This window comes from Podarcis erhardii (assembly GCF_964252035.2).
Source record: "Podarcis erhardii genome assembly, chromosome: 4".
NCBI classification, from domain to species: Eukaryota; Metazoa; Chordata; class Lepidosauria; order Squamata; family Lacertidae; genus Podarcis; species Podarcis erhardii.
In genome coordinates this window covers 70,990,120-71,011,749 of record NC_138508.1, presented here as the reverse complement: position 1 = coordinate 71,011,749, position 21,630 = coordinate 70,990,120, and the positions used below count along the sequence as shown (strand labels likewise).

Sequence of the window (21,630 nt, the reverse complement as noted above, 5' to 3'; positions counted from 1 at the left end):
CACTGCTTCCTGCTGCCACTCATTGGTGTCTACCTCCTGGTATGCTTTGTAGGGCACACCAGGGTAGGCAGGCAATCACTGGCGGACACCAGACCCAGATCCTTTCAAACATGGCACTTAATTGTCTAAACAGTAGCACCTATGGATCAATCTCTCCAACTGCTTTGTTCATTTATAGGAATTTGAATGTCTTACAAAGAATAAGGCAGTAAAATTGAAATGGGTCAGGTAGAGATGCTTTTTGAAAAAACTTTTTAAAAAAATTCTTCATTTTTGCAAGATTGCAGATTCAGAGTCATTAAAAATGTTCACAGAATTTATCTTCCAATAAGCTTGCATGAACACATCCCCCGAATAGGCCTAAAAGCACATGATTCATGGGAAAAATAGACTGTGATTTGGCTGCTTATTCTAGGAGTAGGCCTTTCTATACATTTGATCCAGGCCTATTTGCACACTGAGGGGGAAAATATCTATGCAATTTAATTTCCCAGTAAAAGTTTCAGGATTTCAGCAAAACCAGCTAGAGGAAACAAATGAAGAACATGTTTTTGTTTTCTATTTTTCCACCTCCATAACTATATTCTCCCTACTCTGGCAAACAATAGACATTAGAGGGCCTGCAATTCGAGAGCAAGAGATTACTTGCCGTATTTTAGTTTAACAATCTGATTTATTGCCAAAATGATGCATAAATGCAACATTATGCTTTGCACAAAAACTAAATTAGATGCTCCAATTGACTGCCAATCTTGAATGATTACAAAAAGTTTCATCCAAGCTGCCACTAGATTTGCTTGTCGTCTCTTTGGATTTTGACCTGTCTCATCAAATAGAGCAAGACTGATCTCACACATGCCACTTATAGCATTGTTGTTGTTATTTAAATATTTTTTATTAAAGATTTCTTGGTTTACAAAAGTATGTGCAATCTCTTTTTTTTCAAGTTACATTTTCTACAGATCGGTTTCACTTGTTGAGACATTAGTGTTACATTAGGAAGAAAAGGGAGAAATATGTGGAGCGACAATCTCATGGCTGGTGTGCATGTGTGAAAGACAGTGGTTTTAAATGTGCTTCCATCAGTTATTTAAACTGATTCACAGATGTTTTACAATCACATTTCAAGTGATTTGTCACCAGGAACAGGGCATAGATGTTCTTCTGAAAATGCATCTGCAATTCTCCATCTTCTCTATAAGTTGCATGCATTTTTACAAATTTTGTTTGCTCCTCATTCTTGTCACAAAACAAACTGGAATTTCATGTGTTCTTCCTGATATCTCAAAATGCTTCAATGAGAAAGAGGTGGCTGCATTGTTCTGATTATGAATAAACAAGTCATCTATTTCACAAGTGGGGAAATACCCCCATCCACCTCTTAGCTCTTAGGAACCACAGCAAGCTGAGAAACAATATTCTTTTCATGAAGTAGTCAGGAAAATCCATCCTCTTGTTTTCATTTCTAAGACTGTTGTTAAGTGGAGAAACATGGTTTCTTTGTGAAACGGACTGAAATTCTGTTCAGTTACTGAACAAAAAATAGGGTTCATTACACTAAGAGGTTTCATTACATGAAAAGGTTTTTGCATGTCATGGGCAATTCCATTTATAGACAAGTTGTGAATGTCTTCTCCCTTACCAGCTAAAGAGGCGGTAAGCGTATGGAGCCAAGGAGATGAGAGAATATACAACCTTTAGAAGACAACTGAAGCCAGCCCTGTATAGGGAAGTTTTTAAATGTTTAATGTTTTATTATGTTTTCATATACAGTATGCTGGAAGCCACCCAAATTGGCTGGGGCATCCCAATCAGCTGGGCAGGGTATAAATATGATGATGGTGATGGTGATGAGGATGATAGAATAGGACATCCCTATTTTCATCAGAGAAATGTTGGAGGGTATGTTACTTTCAGGTAAACATGTACAAATTGCATGCACAAAGTTAATTAGCACCCTGCTTGTGAGCTCCTGAAAAGGGGCATCTGGTTGGTTATTGTGTGAAACTGGACAAAAACAGGCATTTGGTCTGATCCAGCAAGGCTTTTCTTGTGATTACCTAAAATGCAGCTACAATGCAAAGAGGTGGCTGAAAGAACTGGAATTTTTCAGCCTAGAAAAGAAGGGATTCAGGAAGCTTTGTACTGAGCAGGTATTGTACCAAATGTATAAAATCACTGGAGGATTATTATTATTTAAAAAATAATAATCAGTTAATAGCCATCTGTTATTTACTCTTTCAAGTGAATTTGGTAATGCACACAAAAAGCCTGATGAGATCAGTTCTCAGCAATGAGAGATTGCAGTTTGACAGTGAATAATCAGGTGTGAGTGTTTCCATGCAGTCCATCTTGAAACGAATGCCCTAGTCTTGGAAGAGCATTGTTTTCGGACTGCAGTAGTCACCTTTTCAGTAATAGAGGTCACTGAGGATGAATGACCTCAATGATCTTCCTACACTGCTATCTGCCTATTGAAGATCAGGTCAAAATCAAGGTCTTTATAGCCTTTTTAAAAAGGAGGCCAAGCTGCTTAAAAGGAATGTCTTGCACTGAAGTCATGACCTACCACATTAGGACTATTCTTTAGAAACTATGGAACTGTCAACTACATAACAGAAATCTGAAAGAACAAAGCAGCATGAGGCATTATTGACTGCTTATTCAACACAAGTTGTCATAGTTTTATACATCACCGCTGCCACACCTCAGAAAGTCCATTTCATTAATTTGCCCTTCACATCAAATAAAATTATCTTTGTACCAGTTTTCATTTCAGCCATTTTAAGAATGCAGGATACAGCACAGATTGTTTCATTTCAAACATATATAGCACAGATCTGGAAAAGGCAGAGGAAAAAGTGACAACCAAAGCGATAAGAGTTTGGGGCCTTCCTGCCCCAAGAACGATGCAACTTCTTAATGCAGTGTCACTCCAGGTCAAGGTGGCATTCAGGGGAAACCTGCAGTTAGTTTTGCAGTTACAAAAAAGAAAAAGAAAAAATGGTGTGTGGGGAGTGGGAAAAGCTACCATGGAAACAATTCACCACTTCCAACAATAACTTTAAATATCCCTGCCCAAAAAAACTTGCCTTGTTTTTTTTCAGGGGGTGGGGGCTGAATACTCTTACTATAGAAATTGCTCTAGCTTAGTCTATCTCCTTTTCTCTTAATCATCAATGTGCACTGCTGTTTTACAATGTTTCATCAATCCTTCTATGGGCATCAGTATATTTTTGTGTGCATGTGCCCTTCCATGCATGTTTAAAACACTGCACCAAATCTGATGATAAGATTTTGTGTGGTGTTTTATCGGTACATCACAACTTGAGTAAAACACTACCCCAAAGAATTTTGATCAGGAAGAAAGAGGTGAAGCTTAAGCAAAAATAAAAAATAAAAATGCATGCATCAATTCTAGAATTAATTTTAGAAATTAAACAAGCATTCAAGAGAAGCAGAGCAAACAACAGGGAGATGAAAGGAATGAAATATTCCTAAAGTAAGTCCCATTTCTTTCATTCCCAAAATGCTAAATTGTGGGGGAAATTAACATACATATTTATAAAAGAAATCTCCCTCTCTAGTGTGTGTGTGTGTGTGTGTGTGTGTGTGAGAGAGAGAGAGAGAGAGAGAGAGAGAGAGAGAGAGAGAGAGAGAGAGAGAACACACAACCCTGGACCCAAACTACAATGTAAAGTGAAAAACAGTCCACAGCTCTACTCATTGGATGTACACATTATTCTCCAATGTGTGTAAACAGAACATCTTTGTATTGAGTTCTTTAAATTCAAACCAGCTATTGGAAACAACTGAATGATTGACAGAGCACAATCTGGCTGGGTTTCCCCAGCCACTCTGGGCAGTTTCCAACAAAATATTAAAATACAGCAATGCATCAAACATTAAAAGCTTCCCTAAACAGGGCTGCCTTCAGATGTCTTCCAAAAGTCTGGTAGTTGTTTTCTCTTTGACATTCCACAGGGCAGGTGCCACTACCGAGAAGGCCCTCTGCCTAGTTCCCTGTAACTTGGCTTCTCGCAGTGAGGGAACCACCAGAAGGCCCTCAGAGCTGGACCTCAGTGTCAGGGCTGAACGATCGGGGTTGAGATGCTCCTTCAGGTATACTGGACCAAGGCTGTTTAGGGCTTTAAAGGTCAGAGCCAACACTTTGAATTGTGCTCGGAAACTTATTCATAATCCAATAAATCTGAGCAAAATCATTCCTGTTGTGCCCCAAAGATGTGATGGTCAGAAGCAATGAACACACTGAGACAGGTCCTGAGGACTACCTGGGTCACAAAATGGCAGCCTCACTCAACCAAGAAGGCTGATTGGCTCCCTCCCTGCTAACCACAGGAAGCCGGGTCTTCTGACATTATACTGGGAGAACAATTGCCACTGGAAACTTAAGCCCTGCATGACTCCTACTTCAGTTTGGTCAAATTCCCTCCTTTGGGGGAACTTTGTCAGCAAATATAAATAAATTTAACTGCCACCTTTTTTCTGCAAAGAATTATACGTGACAGAAAGCAAGAATTAGTCATTTGAAGCACTGCACTACGCAAATCCAAATGCAGAAAGTTATGCAGTTTATTTGAAGAACAAGATGTACTAATAGCAAAATCCATATGCATAACAATTAAAAGATATGCAATTAAGCTGTTTTGTATCCCACTGCCTCTTTATAATTAGAGTTCATGCTTCAGAGTACACAAGGAAAAAAACAATAAAAATGAAAATGATTAAGTCAATTAATGGGATTACTTGCAAAGAACGTGAGTTTGCAGCTCTGTGTAGAAAGTGTATATTTTCCAGCCACAAACTGAACATATATTTAAAATCTAATTAATGTCAGCAAATCATTTTAGAGCATTTCCATGGCAAGAAAAATAAAAACCCTTTGATTTTCTTTCTTTCTTACTGCCCTATTAAACAGATTCTCTTACTATGCAAGCACAATTCCATTGCATCCAAACCTGTTTACAAATTCCATCCAATACACCTATGTATAAACACTTGTTTGACAGCGACAGATGCAATTCCTATGGCATTCATTTTAGATAAACAGAAATTGTGACAGCAATCCCTTGGGCTCTGTTGGAGTGTTTGTAGCTTTGCTCTGACAGCCATCAGACTTTGTTAATTTCCGACACACATAATCTATTCAAACCAATTTTCCTTTAGTAAAAAAAATGTATGGCATCATCATATCCTTCCTGGTATAGCGATACCATCTTCTCCTGGCTTAGTGGGAAAAGAGCCTGGTGGAGTCTTGTGAAGTTCTCCAAGGAAAAAGACAAATGAAAGATCGTGACCATTTCTTTTGTCTGGGCTAGTTTTCCTTTGAGGTAACATACCCTTAACTATAGTAAGTTTTCTTGAAGGGTGGTATCCAACACTTACTGTTTTATTATCATTTATCTGGTCCTTCTTCCAAGTAGCTCAAGTCATGGCAAATGGGCTTTATCACATATTTCCCTCTAAAAGTAAAGTGGGTGACCATAGTAACAGCATGACAGTAAAATCAGGCCTTCCAGAAAGATGGGGGTGGTTTCAACTTTAAGGATTGTATACTACGGATGTTGGTTATCATTAAAAAAATAATAATCCAGCAACCCTAAAATTAGAAGACCAAGGGCTGTGAATTTACAACTGCACTCATCCAACCATAGATGCTTTGAAGCACTTATGGACACACAATTATGACCATGTTCATGGAAGGGCATATGGTCCACCGCTGCCTCCCACTTCCCTCTAGTCACTTCCGTCTTCCCGTCTCCTTTTTACCCCATCTCTCAAACAAGTAGCCTTCTGAGAAGTTACCTTATCCCATCTTCTAGCCCTGGGACTAAGAGGCTGTATACTTTCCAGTGAGGGAGATTCAGCTAACTCTCTCTCCTCCTGTTCTGTCTCTTCTTGTTGTTCCCCACCATCAGATCAAAGCTAACACTGGTACACAGTACAAGAAAATGTCACAGGTGTGCTTCTGGTCAGCACCAAAAAAAAAAAAAAAAAAAAGCACTGATCTTCATATATCATGATTTTTACATAGGAGGACAACAAAACCACCAAGAATACAAATGTGGAGACAGAGGTGAACTATAATCTGATGACTGTTTTCAGGAGGCCATATGTAAAAATTCTGATTTATAAAGGCCCATGTTTCACATCCATGTTTTTACACTATGGCATTGGTAGAAAGCATCAATTCTACACTAGAGTAATGTCAATGGGGGCAGATGTGATCTGTTATTTGATGATGGATGAGCAGGTGAAATCTGTGCAAAAAGAGGCAATTTCAAAAACAAAAAACAAAAAACCAACCCACACATTTTAATGGATTTAATCTCTCTCTCATCTGTCTATATCTATCTATATCTATCTATCATCTATCTATATCTATCATCTATCATCATCTATCTATCATCTCTCATCTGCCTGTCTATCATCTATCTATCTAGCAATCTATCTATCTATCTATCTATCTATCTATCTATCATCTATCTATCTATCTATCTATCTATCTATCATCTATCTATCATCTATCTATCTGTCTGTCTATCTATCTATCTATCATCTATCATCTATCTATCATCTATCATCATCTATCTATCATCTCTCATCTGCCTGTCTATCATCTATCTATCTAGCAATCTATCTATCTATCTATCTATCTATCTATCTATCTATCTATCTATCATCTATCTATCTATCGTCTATCTATCTATCTATTTATCATCTATCTTTCTATCTTTCTATCCATTCTTTCTCCTGGCTGGTGGTCATTCTTTCCTCTTCCTTCCTCCCCACAGTCAGACCATTTCCCTTCCTACAGCATCTCAGATTGCATCTCCCCCCCCCAACTCTCTGCTGTCAATTTAGCAGCTCAGGTCCCAGTCTGAGCCTTGAAAAGCACACTGAGTTGAAAGAGGAAGTAGGAAACATAATCAGTCTTCTGAGTGTCTCTTTCAGCTCTATGTACTTTTCAAATGGGGGATAAAAAAATCCTAACCATCCTTGCCACCTAATAACAAAAGGAGCAGTGAGGTGGGCAGGGACTCAGAAGATTAGCAGCATCATAGGTACCACACTGGCAAACCTTCATTATAATATAACTAGACTCTTAGGTTTTTTAATTGTCGCTGTTATTTCTAATCAGAACAGTCTGTTCCTAATAAGACAAAGTCAGCCCTTAATCACTGGTGTTGTTTTGAGTGAGTGCAACGTCTTGGCTTCAAATTAACATCAAATTTGTAATGCCATGAACATACAGAGTGCAAATATAGCAACAATATTTCAAAGATGAAGACATTGTTTTCTGCCCAAACTCTTGATCTTTTTGGATCCAGCTCATGGCTTTAGGTACCCTTTGGATTTATTTCACTTCAGTTCTGTGTATATAGATAGTTCAGAACACCACACACCAAGTCATGATCAGGTTTCCTCCCATTTGCTAAAGCCTTGCATCTTCCTTGTGCCAGCATCTGAGTGACTGAAGGGGCTTCCAGATGGAAGTTCATGGTAGAATCAGTACTGCCTCCCATATGCAAGTTTTTTGTATACAAATCTAATAAATGAAACAATACTAATAAGGAATAACTGGTACTGCCTCTTGTTTTTTGCAGTGACAACACCACAACAACATCAAAATGCCAGCATAAACATTAAAAAAATCCAGATTTCCCTTATTGCAGAAAATTCAGTAAGTAAAAATAACCTGTTATAAAATCTGAGGTCAGTGTTGGGGTGGAAGCTCATTAGCACATTGTCTTTGTATAGTGATGTTTCCAGTGGGTGGTGTTTTATACTACACTCCTACTTCCACCCAAACTCCCTGCAGCCATTTTGTTTCTTGTAGCCCAAACAATACAAACGTCTATTTCTGCCAGTGGCAACTTGCTAAGGCACGTTCTAATTTCAGCAATCCAGTTAGGCAGAGCTGTGCTCTTAAGAGCTTCACATAGTACAAGTGAGGGATTACCTAAGACACCAATCAAAATACATGCATGGGGCTCAAAAAGTATTTTGATACAGAGGTCTTCTCCATCCCTCTTGTGCAAGCCTTAATCAGATAGATAGATATCACTCTTGCACAATATCTCAGTATTTTTAAAAAAGTGAAAGAAAAAAATGAGAATAATTGAAATGGATATTCCATGATGCCCATCTCCCCCACCTGAAAAGCATGATGATAACTGAGAATGATAACATTGATTATTGCACATTTCTAGGATCTTCTAAAGAAACGTGCATCTCCAGGCAGAGGAATACTTGCACACATGCCAAGAACAAAACAAAAAAGCATAGGGGCAGGGCCAGATTGATTGAAGTGGGAAACAAAAACCACCCAGATACATTCTATCAACCTCTGTCTCATTTTTCTACTTGTGCTTGTCTTCTGTTGATCTATCATCCAAGTGCATGCCATACAGTCAACTATTTGAAATTACATGAATCTAGGATCTGCTGTCACTAAACTTCAAAATTTCCCTTTGGAGATGCTAATCAGATACAAGATTTTGCTGCACTTCCAAATGAACCTTTTTTGTGTGAAGAACACCTTGCTTCTTTACCCCACTTTCCCTTCTCCATCCTCTCAACGCCATTCTTAAGGTGCCCCTGAAAGTGTTTATTACCTATTGAGTGCTGCAAGCTGTGTGAATGATTCACTGGGAGCCATCAGAGAGTAACAAGAGCTTTTATGATTTGGTTGCCAACAGTGCCAATAAAGCATAATGAGTTTAGCAAGATAACTGACTTCCTAGGCAGCCAAAAATTAGAACTGACAGACAGGTCCAAATCAGAGGTCGGAGCCCAGAGATGGTGGTCGTATTTATATTTATTTTATTGTTATTTTGACTTTAAAGTTTGATAGATAGCCTTAAGTGGAGCAGTATATAAGCAAGACAGGCAACAGTCTATCCCACACACATCACCATAAGCTAAGCTGAATGGCAGAATTTCCTACATCAGGATTGCTTAGCAACTCCCCAATGCCTCTTCTCTTTGTTTACAATCTGTGGCTTCTTTTTTATATATATATATATATATATATATATATATATATATATATATATATTATTAAGGGTTTTCTTGTTTTACAGTGTAAGTGTAATGCCTCGTGTATTTTTTTTCCCCGTGTAACATTTTTACAAATCCATTTCATTTGTTGAGGCATTAGGGGGAGAAGAAGAAAGAAAAGAAAAAAAAGAAGAAGAAAGGAGGGTGGAAGGAGGGGAGATGGATGGGGGTGGGGTGGGGTAGCGGTGTTTCTATTATGCTTAATGTATGTAGTTTGGTGTCAGCGTGCTTGTGTTGTTCACTTGTGTTCCTTTGGTGGTGAGAGAGGTTGGGGTTGGCCTAGGATGTGATTGTTTGTTTGTGATTGGCTGTGGTGATCTTTGTTTTCGTGTGTGAGTGAGGTGGGTGGGTGTTTAGGATCAAGTTAGCCATATTGATTTGTATGCTGTTGGTGGATTATTGTCATTGTCCTGTTGGGCTGTGTATGTGATAAAGGGGAGCCATACCGGGGTGAAGGTGTCTTCTTCTGTTTGTCCCCGTGTCAGTTTCAGTTTGTTAGTTAATTTTTCTAGTAGGGCTGTTTCCCATACTATTTGGTACCATTGGTCCATGCTTACTCCTGACAGGTCTCTCCAGTGTCTGGTTATGGTGTTTCTGGCTGCTGAAAGTAGGTGGGTTATGAGTTCTTTGTGGAGTAAATGGGCATTGTTGTCTTGGAAGATGTTTAGTAGGGCCAATTCTGGGGTGAAGTCTAATACTTGCTTTGTTATTTTACATATTTCTTGTATGGCTGTTGTCCAGAATAGTTGGATTTTGGGACACTCCCACCACATGTGGAGGTATGTGCCTGTGGAGGTGCACCCTCTCCAGCATTTTGGTGAGGTTCCTGGGTGTATTAGCACTAGTTTCCTTGGTGTTAGGTACCACCTGTAGGTGAGTTTCAGTGTGAGTTCTTTTCTTTTCGTTGATATGGATTTAAAGGGGGGTTTAGACCACATTCTGGTCCATTGAGTGGGGTTAATCTCATAGCCTATGTCATTCTCCCATTGTTTTTTGATTGCGTCTAGGGGATTTGCGGGATTTTGGAGTAGTATTTTGTATATTGCGGATACCGTCCCTTTACCATTTCCCTTTGTTGTTAGGAGGAGGTTTTCAAAGGTTGTCAGGGGCCTAGTTGCTGCTGATTTTACCGTTGGGTTGTTTAAGAGGGCATGTAGTTGGTGTTGTGTTAACCAGGGCATTTGGGTGTCTTCTAGTTTGTCTTGTATTTCTTGTGTTGACAAGGGTTTGTTATTTTTATAAAAGTCTATTAGGCGATATAAGCCTTTGGTTCGCCAGGCTTTTATCTGGAGGTTTTGTGCTGCATGGTGGAATAATGGGTGGTACGCCAGGGGGATTAGTGGGGATGGGGTTGGGGATAGTTTGCCTATTTGTGTTTTCCATGCTTTGAGCATGGTCTGTGTGTACCTGTTAAGTGTTGTGGGAATTTTCTTTAGTTTGTTTGGGAGGAGTGGGTATGTTGTGGTGCAGGTATTTTCAATTGTGTCCCTCTCTAGGTGTACCCATTGTTTTGTCTCATCTTCTAGTATGTATGGAATTACATGACGTATTTGGTTGGCAATGTAATATGCTTCTATGTTGGGGATTCCCCATCCTCCTTCTGAGGTGGGGAGGTGCAGGTATTTGGGGCTTATTCTTGGTTTTTTATGTGAGAAGATGAAAGAGTGTAGTTTTCTCTGCCAACTGCGGAGTTGGGTTGAGGGGATCCAGATTGGGAGGGTTTGGAATAGGTAGGTTAGTTTTGGGAGTGTGATCATTTTGATCATGGCTATTTTGTCTGAGAGAGTGAAATTCGTGTTATTCCATCTCTTTAGGTCTTTGTTAATTTGCCGCCACAGGGGCTTGTAGTTGTGGAGGTACAATTTGTTGAGGTTTCTGGTTATTTGTACCCCTAGGTATCTGAACTTGGTGTGGCAGAGTTTTATTTTGGTGACCTTCCTCACACCCAATCTGTGGCTTCTTGACGTCCATGTGATCAAGGACAAAACTTCCAGAGCGGAATGAGAAAAGAGTCCTCCTGCAGGTTTAAAGATCCAAACCTGCAGGAGGAGAAGTTTCAAAAGTCTTCAGGAAGGGATGGTGAGCATTAATGGGCCAGCAGGGATCCAGCTGAAACTAGACAGGGTGACCCCCCAAGTAGGGAAAAGCAGCCTTGGGTGTTTCAAAACTCCCTATCTGTGGCTGCAGCAGTAGCAGGGATAGCTTAACTCTCCATTTAGGATGCTCCCTCATCCCCCCAGAAATAACATTTACTCTGCTTTCTCTTGCTGCACCAGACCCTCAAACGCACTCCTTAATAATTCATAGGCTATTGGATTTTGAGACATTATTTCTCGTAATCCACACACATATATTACAAGCAGGAGCGATATTGTGAAATAGGGTGTAGTTAAAATCCACTTAAAAGAGGCACATGAAGCATGAAGACTAAGCTTAATGGAATATACACCTGCAAGTAAATTCAGGTATCTAAATCTATGTAACTATGCTGTGCTCATTCATTTTAGAGGGCCTGGTGTTGCTTCATCAACCACACAAAGTATAAGCGGATGGGTAAATGAATAAAGGTCTGTCTTTCTCATCCTCTAAACCATCATTCAGCAGAGCACTCCAGCCTTGCAGAGGACCATTGCGACAAAATCCCACTTTAAAAATACCATTCGTATCTGAAGATTAGCAGGCCAGGTTAGCTACAGGGGTGTCAAGAGTTATGCTGTGGCTAAAGGGGCATCTCTTCTGATTAAGTAGTCTATATATTTTTCCTAACTAAATCGGGAAGAAGAACATACCCTCCAACGATTCTAGATTCAGGTAGGTAGCTATGTTGGTCTGACGCATATAAGGGTCTGGTGACTTCTGTTTCAATGTATCTGAAGAAGTGTGCATGCACATGAAAGCCTATACCCAGAACAAACTTAGTTGGTCTCTAATGTGCTACTGGACAATTTTTTTAATACCCTCCAACATTTGTCAAATGAAAATAGGAACATCCTATTCCATTCCCTTCAGCATTTCTCCTGTAAAAATAGGGACATCCAGGGCTTTTTTTCAGTGGGAAATCACCAGAACTCAGTTCTGGCACCTCTCAGGTAGGTGCCATTGCCATTCTAAGAGAAAGAGGGAGGCACTCATGGTGAGTTCGTGACATCTCTTTTTTCTAGAAAAATAGCAGTGAGGAAATCCTATTCCACGCCCTCCAACATTTCTTTGATGAAAATAGGGACGTCCTACAAGCTGGATGAGCATTGTGATACATATACGGTAGATGTCTCTTGCTTTCTTGGAATGATTATCAAGCCCTGTCTTGGCCTTTTGTTAGCATAAGAACCAGTTCTTTTATGCACTTACAAAAACACAGGGGGAATCATTATTTTTAAAGGAATAAAATAGGGCCAATTGTGGGCATTGCAGAAGCATTAGATCATGCAGTTCTTACTTTAAACAGGTCAGCAGTCCTTCTTGAAGCAACATAGTTACTCAACTGAACTGAATGACGAGTTCTCAGGACACAGTTAATAAAAAACCAAACACATAAACCCTGGAGACAGTCATTCATTTCCATTTATAGACGTGATCTGCAGCTCTCCTACCTTAACAAGATCCTCCCTGGAGGCAAAATTTGAAAGCAAATGATTTTTTTCCATTTTTAGCACTAGTGACTGATACAAAGAGCCGATTTTCTGCTATCTCATGAGCATTAGGAGGAAGAATTGAATCAATGCAGCCCCTACAGAAAAATAGAATGATAAACATTAGTCAGCCTTAATAATTAAACACCATCTAAATAATTTAGGAAGGGTGGAAAGCGCTGTTTCTCCACAGTTATTACAAGACGCCATCCACACAGAATCCTCTCAGTAGCATTTCTCTGGGGCTTTACATGAAACCAAATTTAAGAGGATATTTGTAAAAAGAAATACCCACCTAAGTTTTGTCATAGCTTGGTGTTAGTGGTCCAAAGTGTAGTTTTCTAGGATCTTCTGCAAATTCATAGGTATTTTTGGTACACTCCTGAAAAAGTCCCCCCCCCCCTAAAAAATATAGTTATGTACAATGCTATTTTTCTATTCATTTCTTACAAACCCTACAAAGCAAAACATATTTCTGAAATAAAAACATTTGTACCATCATAATCTAGTTGAGTGGGGAAGATTAGGCAGTTTTTGTATTTGTTTTTATTACCATTGAATCCACATTTCTTAGGACTCTCATGATCAAATTAATCTGCAAACAGACACAATTTCATTTATGCTTACCTACAAATCACTACCTTTGTTTTAATAAAATGTTTAGTGACACCTGAAATTCTAGTCAGCCAAAAGACCATGTACTGAATGAGAAACTCTTATCGGATCCTTCACAAGCAAAGAACATCGTTGAATAGACTGAAAGAATCATGCAGATTTAAATCACAGAAAGCTGTGGGTGACAATTTTCAGTTATTTTTAATGCCACAGACTAGGAGTTGTAATTTACTAAGATGAATGCTCATTAAAATGCAAAAACAGCTTAAACAGCTGCAGGTAGCATATGGGCAATACCCATGGCAGTGGAAATTTAAGAGAAAATTAGTTAAACAGCAGTGATTTCCCACCACTTGCAAAAGCCTTTGAAAGGGTGTGACCAAGGGTAGTGGCAATGGCCTGGGGAAAATATGATACAGAGAACCAAGGGTGGTAGTGTGTTTTTTAGATCAAATGGTAGGTTCAACAGATAATAATAATAATAATAATAAATTTTATTTATATCCCGCCCTCCCCAGCCGAAGCCGGGCTCAGGGCGGCTAACAACAATCAACAATCAAACAATCAGATATTCACACATTCTAAAAATATTACATTATAAAAATCAATTAAAATCAAATTAATGGCAACTAATTAAGCAAGATTCTAAGCAGGTTGCCAGAGGAGGGAGTCAGACTGCGCCCTGACCAAAGGCCTGGTGGAACAACTCTGTCTTGCAGGCCCTGCGGAAGGATGTCAGGTCCCGCAGGGCCCTAGTCTCTTGTGACAGAGCGTTCCACCAGATTGGAGCCGCAGCCGAGAAGGCCCTGGCTCTAGTTGAGGCCAGCCTAACCTCTCTGAGGCCTGGGACCTTGAGGATGTTAGTATTTGCAGACCGTAGGTTTCTCTGTGGGGCATACCAGGAGAGGCGGTCCCGTAGGTACGAGGGTCCTAGGCCGTATAGGGCTTTAAAGGTTAAAACCAGCACCTTAAACCTGATCCTGTACTCCACCGGGAGCCAGTGCAGCTGGTATAATACCGGTTGAATGTGATCTCGCAGCGAAGACCCCATAAGGAGTCTCGCCGCGGCATTCTGCACCCGCTGGAGTTTCTGGGTCAGTCTTAAGGGCAGCCCCACGTAGAGCGAGTTACAATAATCCAGTCTGGAGGTGACCGTCGCATGGATCACAGTGGCTAGGTCAGGGCGAGAGAGATAAGGGGCCAACTGCTTAGCTTGGCGGAGATGAAAAAATGCCGCCTTTGTTATAGCTGTAATCTGCGCCTCCATAGAGAGGGAGGTATCGAAGATTACACCCAAACTCTTAACGGACGGTGCTGGCACTAATTGCACCCCCGCAAGAGATGGGAGTTGCCCCCTCAATCCCATATCATCCCGCCCCAGCCAGAGGACCTCTGTCTTCGAAGGATTTAACTTCAACCGGCTCCCACGTAACCATCCAGCCACAGCTTCCAGACATCTCGCCAGTGTATCGGGGGCCGAGTCAGGATGGCCATCCATCAACAGATAGAGTTGGGTGTCATCGGCATACTGATGGCAACCCAGCCCAAAACTCCGGACAAGCTGGGCGAGGGGGCGCATAAAGATGTTAAAAAGCATCGGGGAGAGAATCGCACCCTGAGGCACTCCACACACCAAGGAGTGGCACGATGATAATTCCCCCCCGAGCGCCACCCTCTGTCCCCGACCAGAGAGAAACGAGCGCAGCCATTGAAGGACTGTGCCCTGGATCCCCACGTCGGCAAGGCGGTGGTCCAGGAGTTCGTGATCGACCATGTCGAAGGCTGCTGACAGATCTAGAAGAATCAGCAGCCCCGACCCGCCTCGATCCAGCTGCCTACGGAGATCATCTGTTAGGGCGACCAGAGCCGTCTCGGTCCCATGACCAGCACGGAAGCCGGACTGGAATGGATCCAGAGCAGATGTTTCATCCAGAAACCTACCAAGCTGTTCAGCAACCGCTCTCTCAATCACCTTACCCAGGAATGGAAGATTCGAGACCGGGCGGTAATTGGATAGATCTAAGGGATCTAATGATGTTTTCTTTAAGAGCGGACGCACCACTGCCTCCTTCAGTTCCCCTGGGAATATCCCGGTGCCAAGGGACAAATTGATGATATCCCCCAGGGGGGCCCGCACCTCGTCTGGACATGCTCTAATCAGCCATGACGGGCACGGGTCAAGAGGACAGGTGGTGGGCTTTCCAGCTTGGAGGAGTCTGTCCACATCGGCTGGAGATATCCGGTCAAAATGGTCCAATACTGGACCCGAGGACAGTCGAGGGGCCTCCAGTTCCTTTATTGTATCCAAATTGGCAGGGAGGTCATGGCGGAGCAACAGGACCTTCTCCGCAAAAAAGCTCGCAAATGCCTCACAGCTGTGTGTCAGATTGTTATTTAAATTTGGCTGTCCTTCAAGGGACGTTAAAGACCGAATTATACTAAATAATTGCGCCGGGCGAGAGCTAGCGGATGCAATGGAGGCCGAGAAGTAAGACTTCTTAGCGGCCTTCACAGCCATCTCATAGGTTTTCATAAAAACCCTATAAGATGTTCTTGAGGCTCCGTCATGGGCACCCCGCCATACTCGCTCCTGACTCCTGATCAGATATAAACTGCTGTTGGGCTTCAGTGAGAACCAGCAGCAGTAGCATTGAGATAACTGAAAGGGGAAGAACAGAAACTTCGTTGCACTGCAGTTTAAAGAAAATGGCATTTGCCTTGAACTGCGGAGTCACAAACATTGTTAGCACGTACTACAAGCAGCACGTTCCACAGAGTCACTGAATTGCTGTGTTGTTAAAAAATACACTTCTAATTATAGATGCTGTATTTAGCAGTTCTGATTTCTGAAGCAGATACTGAAGTTCCACTAGTGCAGATAATTATCATGAACCCACTTCATGTCAGATTCATTCAGATTTATATTCTGTTCCAGGGGTTGGTGGATTGTTAGGGTAGATTTATACTGAGAAGTCGCATTATCAGGATGTGAATCGAAATGTTCCTTTAGATGTGCGTCCCATTGAGCTTATCAGGCAGAGTCCATGTTGGCATGCCTAAACGCAATTTCCCGCAGTTCTTTAAGGGAAAGATATACACAAGGGGCAGCTTGTTAAGCAGCTTTGCTACTAAGCATTTGAGTGAGGAGGACAATGTCTGCCCTTACTACAAGCATTGTGTGGTGGTCAATGGAACACCACAGTGTGCAAGCGAGCAGTTGGCTAGCTATGCTTACTGGCATCATCCATACAGGTGCAGGTTGATTGCTCTCCATCATCTCCATCAATTTGCAGGACCAGCTGGTGGTTCACACTAGAGCAAGAGTGGGGTACCTTAGGTTCTAAAGATGCAGTTGGACTACATCTCCCATCAGACCCAAGAGGAGCCACAATACAACAATATTGGATGAGCCACAGGCTCTCCATCCCTGCTGGCTTCCAAGTACAGTGGTACCTCGGGTTACAGACGCTTCAGGTTACATATGCTTCAGGAAACAGACTCCGCTAACCCAGGAATAGTACCTTGGGTTAAGAACTTTGCTTCAGGATGAGAACAGAAATTGTGCGGCGACGGCACTGCTCCAGTGGGAGGCCCCATTAGCTAAAGTGGTACCTCAGGTTCAGAACAGTTTCAGGTTAAGAATGGACCTCCAGAACGAATTAAGTTCTGAACCTGAGGTACCACTGTATATGCAAGGTTGTGGGGCAGAAAATGAGAAGAATCTGCAGAAATGAAGTGAGAGGTTTTGCACATTCCTGCTTCTAATCTTCCTGGCTTCTTTGAGTACCTTCACACCACCGTGAAGATCTGTGATCTGCCCTGAGATCTTTTGATGATGATGATTTTATTTATATATATATATGATGATGATTTTATATATATATAATAATGTTTTCATTATTTTTACAAACAGATTGCGCCTACATTGGCTATTGCCAATTCCACTAGCTATGTCAGCCTATTTTGCCTTTGACACAAAATTAAACAGGCTATAGTAATTTTTTAAAAGGCGGCGGGGGGGGGAGAGAGACTGTCATTTCTAACTACATGACCGCTCGTCACAAATACTTACTTCTGCATACATACTACAAAGTAACCGAGTAAGAATTAGAAAGTAATTATATAGGTCAAAAAAAATTATTCGCTGTCACTGCCCATTTCCCCACATATAATCTTGCAACACACAATATAGGCAAAAGGGTGACAGTAAAAGATAAGAGTATGTTTTCATAAATCTATCACTGCTCCAAAATGTTTAATTTGGAAGATGCTGGCAAAAGCGTGTAGCTGCACTGTAGGTGTGCAAGATACTGGTCATATTATTATGATTTTAGTTGATAGCATCCCAAATGAGTAGATTTAAGCTATCTTTTAAAGATTTGCAGGTTCTTTTTCAATTACTTCTATATTTTTGGGCACTGTTAAAAGAACAGTGGCAGTCACAGATCCTGAAGAAGCTCCTGCAAAGGCCTTCAAAAACTCAAGTAATTTCTTGCCATGTTTGGAAAGAGCATATGCTGCCCCCAAGTGGTATATCTCTAGAAACCCACAAGCTGCAAAGAAGAAGCTGAGGTGATTCATTTTTGCTCTGGAAAGAAAGTTTAGAAAGGATTGTGAAAGATTTTTCAACCCCCCCCCCCCCCAAAAAAAAAAGAATTTTCCACTCTGGTGTGTGACATAAGGCTTAGAATCATCAGGACATTTTTAATCTTTAAAAGATACAATTAAGTTCAGCTTCCAAAAATAATTGGAAACTTGCATTAATACCTTTGAGGCTCTTGTCAAAGGTGCTTTGAAATACAATTTAACAAAGTGTTACATTTTTTTCTACTTCTCTAACTGTAACGTTATTTTCTATCTTTAAAATTCACTCTGACAATTTACTTTCATATTCTACTGTAAGACTAAACCAGTTCTTACTCATACCTCCAACCACTTAGCTGCTTATTCAAGCAGGTGTCTTAAACCAAAAAAATATGTAAATACTTGCTGTCATTACCCAAAATATTTCGGAACAACTGGTGCTGGCTAAAATGCTAACAATCCCTAGCTACTCCAGTAATTCAGCCGGTCATTCAATTCCTTTTAAGCATTTATATTGAACAACTAAAGCTGCAATCACATATAAAATTTCCTGGGAGTAAGCCCCACTGAATGCAATGGGACTTACTTCCAAGTAAAGATACATATTAGGGTGCTGAATGTCACATCTATAGAGAGATGTGGCTTCTCACCCATGGCCCTATTTTCATGATAATGTTTCTTTGAATTAAAAAATGCTACCATCAGCATCTTGTACAAAATTATAATGAACGTTTTCTTATTTAGATTAACTGGAACACACAAAAGTTCTCATCTCTGTCAGTATGACAACAAAATGATAATATGGTAACATAAGGGTTTCTAACAACTTACATCTAGAAAGATAGGAACCTTCATCTAATAAAGAAATCAAACATGCTGAGTTGGAAGAATCAATTAAAACTGATCCCACTTGCTGCTAAATATTGCATAACTGGCAGTGCAGTGAGACACTAAGCATGTTTACTCAGAAGCAAGTCCTAGTGAGCTTAGTGAGATTTATCTGAAGAAAATGAGGTTCACTTCTATCTTTACGTATTGATCTTTGCAAGGCAGCTTAGGGTTTCTGCATTTTAGATACCACCTACATCAGCCTTCCCCAATATGGTGCCCTCCATATGCAGTGGACGAGATGGTTGGATAGTGTTCTCGAAGCTGCAAACGTGACCCTGACCAAACTGCGGGAGGCAGTAGAAGACAGGAGTGCCTGGCGTGCTCTGGTCCATGGGGTCACAAAGAGTCGGACATGACTAAATGACTGAACAACAACAACATATGCAGTGGCCATTAGCTCTGGGGTTGATGAGAATTTTATCTTTATGGTTCCAGATTGAGAAGGCTGATCTAGATTTGAGGCTTGATTCACATTTTCATTGCAGCATGGAACATCTAACCTTTTCAGCTGTGTCAATAGTGAAATGTCCTTGTGTGCAGGTACTGGCTGTCCATTCATAAGAAGGAAAAGCAGCCAACATATAGTCAACATTAGTTGGATCACAGCAAATAAAATGAAGTCACAGGCTGGAAGTAGACTTTGGGCAGCTACCAGAAGTACCTCTCTCTTCCTACTGATAGTGATTACCACTGCATGGTGTTACGCTGTCATATTTCAATTCCCACCCAGCAAGATGGGACAGCAAATTGTGTGGAGTGGCAGCAGGAAAACTCATTTGTGCGATGACAAAGCATCATGGATTTCACATCAGAAAATATTAGGATAAGAGGAGGAGTCACAGAATGGCCTTCATTAAGGCACAAGATCCGCTACTTTAGCTTAGAACAAAAATTGAATGGCTGGCCAGAAAGAGCTAGAAATGGAGTATTTTGTCGGGGCAGGGTCAGATAAACTCAAAATAGCAGAAAGTTCAAAAACAACACAGTCATCAAAAAAATGCGAAAATTTCCTGAAATGTCTGAGCAAAAGTATTGTAGGTCTCCATAAAGTCATTACATATTCCAGAATTAGGAATATGCAGTATAAGGTTGTTGGAGCATCTATATTTGCTTGCAGTACTACAGTGGTACCTCGGGTTAAGTACTTAATTTGTTCCGGAGATCCGTACTTAACCTGAAACTGTTCTTAACCTGAAGCACCCCTTGAGCTAATGGGGCCTCCTGCTGTTGCCGCGCCACCGGAGCACAATTTCTGTTCTCATCCTGAAGCAAAGTTCTTAACCTGAAGCAATACTTCTGGGTTAACGGAGTCTGTAACCTGAAGCATATGTAACCCAAGATACCACTGCCCTATTCCCATAGATGTTTCTCAACATAAACTTACAATATAAAAAAATTGGTGCAGGTGTACTTTTTCATTAGATTAAAAAGATGGATGAAAAGGTTGGCATTCCCTATTCTAATTCATGTGAGTTCAAATTACCAGCAAAGAAACTTGGATTAAGGCAAAAAATATAAACTGTGATGGGAGAGGGGAGGAAGGGGGAGAGGGAGGCAGCGTTTGGTTTACGCTTCTCTCTAAGTCTCCAGATACCATTAGCTCAGAGAATATAGTAGTCTACAAAAGATATGTAAATCTAATTAAGTATATCTTTATATTTCCTGTAGCGAAAGCTGCTGCTTGTATTACCAAAATCCACTAGAATAATAAGCTTTAAAAAATATATAATTTTCCCAATGTAATCCACTTACCGCTCTGTCTTCTGCACATTTTTTTTTAATCCAAAAGTAATATAAAACAAATGCAGAAAATAATCATTTGGGGCTGCATTGTGTTTTCAAGATTAATTGTCTGGAATTACACTAACAACATTAAGCAAGTGTGGGTGCTCAACCACATCATGACTCTCCAAGTCTCACCAGCATAAATAAAGTCAAAGGCAATGATGATGAATGTAGGAATCCCTGGCAAATGGCCGTCCAACTTCTGTTTAGATGCTTCCAGTGAAGGAGACTCCACCACCTTCCGAGGTAGTCCAGCTCTTACCATCTTACCATCCTGATGTTTATTTGGAATCTCCTTTCTTGTAATTTGAATCCATTGGTTCGGATCCTACCCACTGGAGCAGCAGAAAACAAGCTTGCTCTCTCTTCCGTGTGGCCGCCCTTCAGATATTTGAAGATGGCTTTCAGTCTTGTCTTCTCCAGGATAAACATCCCTAACTCCCTCAACCATTCCTCATAAGGCTTGGTTTCCAGACTGTTTCTCATCTTGGTCACCATCCTCGGCATACGTTCCAGCTTGTCAACATCCTTCTTAAGCTGTGATGTGCAGAACTAGACACAGTACTCCAGGTTGGGGAATCACAAGACCATTCTGCATGTACATTTATGTATTTATTTAGTACATCTTGTAGCCTACCTTTCTTGCAACCTGGAATCCTGTGGGGGTTGCCTATGTGGTTCCCAGGCAGTCTTTCATCCAGACATTGACCACACTAGACCTGTTTAACTTCAGCAATGCTTGGGCCTAAGACCCCAAAGCTGATATCCAGGCCCAAGAGAGGCAAGCTTTGTCAGCATCTCTGTTAAAAGGGTACAGATGGGGCTAAGGCATTTAAAGGGGGGGAGCCCAAAGAGTCCCAACCTACAGACTTTATTCTGACATGATCCATTACATTCTATATGATATCGGGATCTGAGGGTATGTGAAGGTTGTTGGAATCTCCACTCGGCCAAGCTGATAAAGCTCATCTTCCCGCCGAGTCCTTCAGAATCGCCCTCCGACGAATAATTAGCGACCTGAGCCTCTGATAAGGCCTCAGGC

At 41.0% G+C, this 21,630-nt stretch overlaps 1 protein-coding gene across 1 annotated transcript; it reads right to left on the bottom strand.

Annotated features, from left to right (window-relative positions):
- Positions 1–5,163: 5,163 nt before the first annotated feature.
- Positions 5,164–18,566, bottom strand: PNPLA4 (patatin like domain 4, phospholipase and triacylglycerol lipase; the record flags this gene model as incomplete). Its single annotated transcript, XM_081859556.1, is given in 8 exon segments — positions 5,164–5,196; positions 5,199–5,285; positions 12,675–12,722; positions 12,724–12,811; positions 13,009–13,017; positions 13,019–13,095; positions 17,730–17,916; positions 18,499–18,566. Coding segments are annotated over 8 exon segments (597 nt in total).
- Between the last annotated feature and the right edge of the window lie 3,064 nt (positions 18,567–21,630).